This window comes from Theobroma cacao, chromosome 5, assembly GCF_053813885.1.
Source record: "Theobroma cacao isolate CCN51 chromosome 5, ASM5381388v1, whole genome shotgun sequence".
NCBI lineage: Eukaryota > Viridiplantae > Streptophyta > Magnoliopsida > Malvales > Malvaceae > Theobroma > Theobroma cacao.
The window spans coordinates 7294047-7301862 of NC_142643.1; the positions used below are offsets into that span (position 1 = coordinate 7294047).

At 34.3% G+C, this 7816-nt stretch overlaps 1 protein-coding gene across 2 annotated transcripts; it reads left to right on the forward strand.

Moving 5' to 3' along the window:
- Nucleotides 1-5994: 5994 nt before the first annotated feature.
- Nucleotides 5995-7475, forward strand: LOC18598327 ((21S)-21-acetoxyl-apo-melianone synthase SDR-like). 2 transcript variants are annotated; one of them, XM_018121267.2, is made up of 2 exons: nt 5995-6115; nt 6502-7475. In XM_018121267.2, the coding sequence occupies exons 1-2, from the start codon at nt 6090-6092 to the stop codon at nt 7280-7282; spliced, it is 807 nt and encodes a 268-aa protein (XP_017976756.2). In that variant the 5' UTR covers nt 5995-6089; the 3' UTR covers nt 7283-7475. The 2 variants fall into 2 exon arrangements, with proteins under 2 accessions (XP_017976756.2, XP_088662343.1); XM_088806217.1 differs by having other exon boundaries at nt 6012-6115; nt 6478-7475.
- The last annotated feature ends 341 nt before the right edge of the window (nt 7476-7816 follow it).

Below are 7816 nucleotides of genomic sequence, written 5' to 3' on the forward strand. Positions count from 1 at the left end.
TGCATGAAGTAGGGTTTTTGAAGGCTATTTAAAGCCACATTTGTAGCAATTAAAAGGCACGTTTTAACAAAGGGTTCTTTGGAGAAAAAGTGGTCGTCAAGCACTCAAGAAAGCAAAAAAAACTTAGGAAGATTGAAGATCGAAAACTTGACAAATCTTAGTTTTCTTTTCTTCTCTATTTCTTCTTTGATTTTCTTATATTTTTATTGATGGTTACACTTCTTTCGATTGTGTTTTTATTATTCAACATGAACTAAATTTCTTTATCTAGGATTGTGATCGAACCCAACATGTAGTTTGCTTTTTTAATATTTTCTCTTACCAATGATTAATGGTATTTAAGTTGTTTATTTCAATCATGTTATTAACGCATTTGATTGATTGGCCACCAATTAGATTGACAAGGTAATCTAAATGCAACTTGGAAAAGGGAGTTTGAAGTAAGCCATGGATGAAATAGTATATGTTAAAATTCAATTAGTTACTTGATTGATTTGTTACTTGTGTAAAATAGGAATATACTTACATGTCATATGCAACCAAAACTAGAGTCTAAGCCTAATGAGTCTTTCTTTAATTTAATATGCATAAGAATATAATGAATTGGTTGACAAAGATATTTTTATAAGCAATTTTGAAGATACTTATAAATAAATTAGAACTCTAGGTTAGCAACTCAGTCCATTTAAGTAAGTTTAGAGAGAGTAGAAGAGATTCAAGTAAAGTGTTGAAAGGATATTGTAATCCTAGGCTCTTTTTTATTGATTTATCTATTTTAAATTAGTGTTCTTGTTATTAGTTTAATTTCCTTTGTGATTCAGTAGTTTTAATTTACTTGTTTGAATAAGATTAAATTGTTATAATTTAGTAGTTAGCAAAATTTTGGTAGTAATTCCTTAAGGGAATGATACTTTACTTTTTATTATACTACTTTTTAACGACATGTGCACTTGCATGATAAAATTCAACAACACCTCACTACGATGTAAATTTGTGAGAAAATTGAGCAATGTCCAATCATTTTTGCCAATTGGTTTTGGTGGCTCGTACGAAATGTTACAAGTACGTCTTTAGCAACACATTGACCTTCTTGGTTTGTCCATCTAATTGCGGATGAAAATTGGTTAAAAAGTTGAGTTGTGACCCCATCATCTTCAATAACTCAACCAAAATTTACTTGAGAAGCATGCATCTTTGTTACTCACTATATTTAATGAAACTCCCCAATACTTGGGAATATTAGTCTTGAAAAGCTTTGTGGTTTCTGTTGCTAGACATTTTCGACTTGCAGCGATGAGTGTTGCATATTTAGAGAAATTATCAACAATGACCATCATGCATCCTAGTCTATTCACCTTAGGTACCCCCATGATAAAATCCATGCTCAAACTCTCCCACAGTCGATTTGGAATTGGAAGTGGTTATAGTAACCTTGTGGCCTTCCTCTATTCGGACTTATCTTGTTGGTGAAAAAGACATTTCGTACATATGTCTCCATGCCCTTACATAACTGTGACCAATAATACCCTTTGTTCTATTAGTGCCAACATACGGTGCATTCTAGGATGCCTTGCCTAAGTTGAGTCTTGACACTAGCTGAGTATCTCCCTTTGAAGCTTGCCATAGGATGGCTCGTAAAACCTCGGGCCCTTAGTGTATAGGAGCCTGTCTTGAAACCAAAACCTTCTAGTCCTCCCTTCCTTGGTGTAGTCCATCAATGTTTGTGCTACGTGTTGTGCAATAACCCTTTTCTGATGTGAAATACAAGTATGCCCCATGCCTCACTAACCATCATTATTGTGGCCTTACAACTAAGTGCATCTGCCACTGAGTTAGTCATTTTCGATCTGTACTCAAGTTGATAATCAAATTTGTTAGACTTGAAAATGACTTATGTTTTGATTTGACAAAATTATATTGATTATAGTTGATCATAAAGCATTTGAAATGTTTAGATTCATCACTCTAATCGCCTAAGGTCTTAGAAAATCTTTGACAAGTTTTTTATACATAAAAATGATAAAAAAGGTTTTAAACATTGAGTTTTTAGGTAGAGGAAACAAAGAGCAAACATTTCATTGGTCTATGACTACAACTTTTCCATACTCGTCCCATATGAACAATTGGAGAGAGAATGATGAGATGGTTTGGGTTTTGGGTCAACTACATTTCACCAAACTCAACCCCTAGGCAAAATGCTTAAGAAAAATTGAAAGAAGCTAAGAAGGTTGACTTTAGATAACCTATACTTGACTCTAGAAGGAAGAAAATATTTCAAAGAGCTCTTAGAAATTTGGAGGGTCAACTTTCATATTAACATACTAGACCCCATAGCAAGGAAAAAAAAATGAAGGTAGCCTCAAGTTTAGGGTCATTTTCAACTTTAAAAACTCGACCATTGAAGGATAATTTCTAGAGATTTCAAATTGAGGGTTGACTTCACCTCTTTTATACTTGACCTCAATGATGTGGCAGCTCTGCAATTAATGCCTTTAGCGGCTATTTTCAACTCCACTTTATTTCTAACGGCTATAATCTTTAAAAAGAATATAAGAGAAGGCTTTCCATTAGTTTTGACATAAGAAAAGACTTTGAAAATTGCTTCAACATTCGAGAAAGGCTTTAACTTTATGTATTTCTCTCAACACTTCATTTAAGTCTTCCCTTCAAAGCATTCAAAGCCTTTTATTAATATTCTTGAGTTGATACAGTGAGAGTTATTGTACCCATTCTATTCAAAGCTTAGACACTTAGCTTATCAGCCTTTTAGAGGCATTTATTGCTATTCTTTCATTGTAAACACTCTTGTAAAGGTTCTAATTTAGCCTTAAAAAGTTAATGTGGGTTGTGCCTCTTATTAAAAGGCATTGTAAGGCTTGTGCTTGCTCCTGTTAAAAGGCATTGTGAGGGTTGTGTTAAGCTCAGTAAAAGGCATTATAAAGGTTTTGCTTGATCTTATTAAAAAGCATATTCCATAGTGGATTTGAAATTCCTTGGTGAGTCAGAGGAAATGACGTAGCATATGAGAAAGCTAAACCTTTATAAAAATACTTGTGTCTTCGCTTTTATTATTGTCTTGGCTTTCATTGCTACAAATTTATTTGACGAATATCAACTCCTTTGTTTTCACTTGAAGTTGTAAAAATTGTTTCAAGAAAAATTAATTTTCACTAGGTTCACAATGATTTCTTAAAAAGCCCAATTCACCCCTTGTTTGTCTTAGATATTTTGAGCCTATCTAACAAAATTTTGCAAAGAAATCTTGCCAGCGTGCTTGTTTCAAACTCAATTTCTTCTGGTTTTAAAAGTAAGATATGGCTACATTGTCAATCATAACCACGAAAAGTGCTTCAAGAAGATAATGCCTCCATGTATGAAGACAATGTACCACGACAATCATCTATGTTTCCTAGATTGTGTACTTTTCTCTATGTCATTGAGCTTGTGGCTTTCGTAAGCCAGTAGATGTCCCTTTTGCATCAACATTTCTCCAATAGTGAAGCTTAAGGCGTCTATGTGCACCTTGTACGACTTAGTATGGTCTAGCAGTGCTAAGACTGGTTTTGCACACAATGCCTCTTTAAGTTTGTCAAAGGCTTGTTTACTTCATGTGCTCCACTTTCAAGTAATACCTTTCTTTAACATGTCAGTCAGTGGTGTAGTAATTGAAGAGTATTGTCTTACAAATCTTCGATAGTAGTTTGCAAGACTCAAAAATGAATGTAACACTGTCACCTTTATGGGTGGATCCCATGTGAGTATGGCTTTGATTTTGTCTGTATCCATTTGAATAGTTCTACCTCCAACTATGTGTTCCAAGAAAAGGATTTCTTGCATACCAAATGAACATTTTTCTTTCTTCACAAACAGCTTATGTTCTTTTATTTTTTTTGTTACACGCCTAATGTGTTCTACATGCTCCTCTAGTGTCTTCGAGTAGATAACAATATTGTTCAAGTAAACAACCACAACCTTATCAAGAAATGGTTGAAGTACCTTGTTCATTAAAGTGTAGAATGTTGCTGGTGTGTTGGTTAGGCTGAATGGCATGATTAGGAATTCGTATGATTCATAGCATATCACACATGCTATCCTAAGCAAATATGTGAAACCCCAAACTTTTATGTAGTGATATGCCTAGACTTAATATAATGTTGATCAAGAGGGATGTGAATGGATTTTAATTTGATATAAGATCGGATGTTGAATGAATTTTTTCCAACCTTATGGACATGAATTTTTCCTTAAAAAAATGGTGATAATGATGTGGTGTTGATGAATGAATAAATGATAGGAAGCTGCGAAATTCCAATTTTTCAATATGGTGGAAATTTGATGAAAACTTGAATTTTGATGAATTATGCATTAGTTATAATTATCTATGAGAATTCTTTGTCATTTGATGTAAATCCTTCCATATTATTGTGTTATGTTCATGGATGAATGATGGTAGAAGGAATTGTTGAAATTGGAAGCGAAAAGAATGTATTTTAGCATGTTTGAACTCTGAGGACCGATCCTATGGCAGAAAGTATGAAAATCTTGAAGAATTCATAGCCATAGTCAACCTTATAACAAAAAGCATGAGATTCTTGAAGAAAACAAAACCATAGTCAACTACAGAATTTAAGTAATTGACTATAGCACCTTTTTGACAGATTAATATCTAAAGTGTTAAAAAACGAGCCTTGGCCTTCATTTTACATTTTCTCAACCTCCAACTCATCCCAACAACCACCAAACCCTCCTCTAACCTTTCAAAACCCCATTGGACAAAGATTCAGCCTTCCAAACTCAAGGCAAAGGTAAGATTTGGCATTCTTGAGTTTTAATCACAATGTTTCAACCTAACTCAAGGGTGTTGGAAATTTCAACTCATTTAATCCAAATTTTAGATAGAATTTTGGAAGTTTTTGTTCTTCAACAAGGTTGTGGAGGTAAGAATGATTAAGGTTTCATTATATATGATTTGGGTTTAAAGTATTGTAGGTTATTGGCTTGAAACAAAAAAAATGGATTTAATCAATTAGTTTCGAATAAATAGGAAATTTATGTTAGAAATCGTTGAGTTAGGTTGCATTGATGTCGTGAATCGTAAAATGGGCGAGGTCAGATGAAATAAGGCTTAGAAGTACACTTTTGGAAAAGTGAGTGGATACACCCTTTTATGTATTTTAATATGGTAAATCTAAACATGTTTGATGGAGTTTGTTTGACTTGCATGATTTGAATACTCTATTTACAAAATTAAATCAAATGATTGTGATCCATATGTTTTCAAAGAGTTTTAGAATCTATATATGTATGTAAATATCACTCCTATGTATTAGTTTTCAACAAGGGGGGACAAGCGATTTCAAGCGTTTTACTTCAAAAATTTCAATTCCGTTATGAATAGGAAATGACAAACGTGTATGGATTTATGGATGACAAGTGGATGTAAGTTCCACTTTTATACTTGATAATAAACATGATGATTAAATATTTTTGGACAAATATGATTCATGATAAATTAGTACCTACAATGTTGCTATGGAAAAGCATAAGAAATGAATGCTTAGGTGAAGGTAGACAATCCCACCTTAAAGCTTATGATATGTTCTTATTTAAGGAATACTAGAACATGTGATACATGGTTCAATGTGATAGTATGTGAGGTAATTCCACATACCATATGAGATAAGTTTATTTAAATAAGCATGGATTATAGAGAGATATGTGTGTGATATGTTGATGATATATGTATGAGAATGCGAAAGTCAATGTTATGATGAGAACCTTGAGTTGTGGTTGTAAGGATGGTGGTAAGAGTCCGGCTTGCAGATAATTTCCTAGCATTTTCACAATGTGAGGTCAAGTTAATTGATGATCAAAAGAAAAAGGACATTGCTTAGTTTTGCTCAGAACGGACTTGAAAACAGTTTTTCGCATTGACTGAAATGAAACTATAAAATATTTTGGTTGAAATATTAGTGATCTACATCTTCTTTATATAAATGGTTGTGCACCACTGAAGAAAATACCCAAACAGCCAAGCCTCAACTTTCATTATCTTCCCTGCTAAATTCAAAGATTTTAAGTGCGTGGAAATGAGCATTGCGATGCCTCAGAAAAGGTAAATTACGAACTCCCACCTAACTTTCTGCACCATGTTTGATTTCTGTAGTACCTGTTAGATTTTAAAGCCCTTTCCTGACTTTTGTTTCATTTCGGTACTTAAACCCTCTCTTTTTTTCAGAAAAGCTACTTAAGCCCTCTCTTAATTGTACTCCGAAGTTAATCATATTCTTTAGCTGTGTAATGCTTGGTTTTGGAACATACTGAGAACGAATTTGCATGTTCTCCATACTTGGAACGAATTTTCGATGAACTGAAATAGTATTGGCTAACCGCAAAAAAAAAAAAAAAAAAAAAAGAAAGGAAAAAGAAATAGCTTTTCCTGGTTTAATTTGTTCCTCTTTATATAATTCTGATCAGTAAACATCAACCGTCAAATATCAGGCTTGAAGACAAGGTGGCAATTATCACGGGTGGTGCTAGTGGGATTGGAGCGAGCACCGTGCATATTTTCCATGAAAATGGTGCCAAAGTTGTCATTGCTGATATCAAAGATAGCCTAGGCCAAGCCATAGCTGACAAACTGGGGGAAAATGTTTACTACATCCACTGCGATGTATCAAATGAAGATGATATCTGCAATCTCATTGACACCACCGTCTCCAAATACGGAAGGCTTGATATTATGTATAATAATGCAGGCATCATGGACCACGCAGTCGGAGGGATTGTGGATGCCAAAAAATCAGACCTGGAACGCTTGTTTGGAGTTAACTTAGTCGGTGCTTTCCTTGGAGCCAAACATGCAGCTAGGGTGATGATACCCCAGCGTAGAGGTTGTATACTATTTACTACTAGTGTTTGCACTGCAATTGCAGGACTTTCAACTCATTCCTATGCAGCTTCCAAGTACGCAATTTTGGGGCTAGCTAAGAACTTGACACCTGATTTGGGGCAATACGGTGTAAGAGTAAATTGCATCTCGCCTTATGGCGTAGTAACTAGCGTGCCAGGGATTGCTGAAGATCAGAGATCGAAAGTGGAACAAAGACTGAGCGATGTGGGCAATCTGAAAGGGGAAATTCTCAAGCCAGAATGTGTAGCAAGGGCTGCACTATATTTGGGTAGTGACGAAGCAAATTATGTGAGTGGACTCAATCTTCTGGTGGATGGAGGGTTCAGTGTTGTGAATCCTACCATGCTGAAGTTTGCAAACCTTGTTTAATAACAAAGGTATCAAGTCATTCGCATTTGTAATTTTTCTTCTTTACTGATGATGCGATGGAAGACTTTTAGGAGCTATATATATAAATAAATGAAGGCATTCATTGTGGCGTCAGTTGAGTGATGTATTAATATATCATACTTCCGAGATTTTTAATACAATAAGTAATCAATTGTGAGTTGCCTACATGAAACTCGGTTGCAATTGTGTTAGTTTTCTTTGGATGGAGAAAGGAACATTTTAGATGCGAAATTCCAAACTTATAATGCACTGCAAAGAATTTAATGAAATTTCATTTGAAAGGGTAAGCTTGACTTCTAGTATCCAACCAAACATATATATGTTAGTCGACAGGCACATGCTTCCAGCGAAAGTCCCAAAATGCATTAATTTTTTATTCAATTCCTCAAATGTGAAAAACCATTTTTCAACACTCTGTCCCAAAAAAATAAAAAATCCTTGACCGTCCGAAACATTTGGCTTGTACATTAATGTACGCAAGATATATATTAATTTAATTAATTATATATGCAG

What these genes read in the sequence shown, in the direction of transcription:
- LOC18598327 (XM_088806217.1), top strand. Translation starts at nt 6,090, where the DNA reads ATGAGCATTGCGATGCCTCAGAAAAG. An exon ending in ATTGCGATGCCTCAGAAAAG is followed by an intron (nt 6,116 to 6,477) that starts GTAAATTACGAA and finishes AATTCTGATCAG; the next exon opens with TAAACATCAACCGTCAAATA.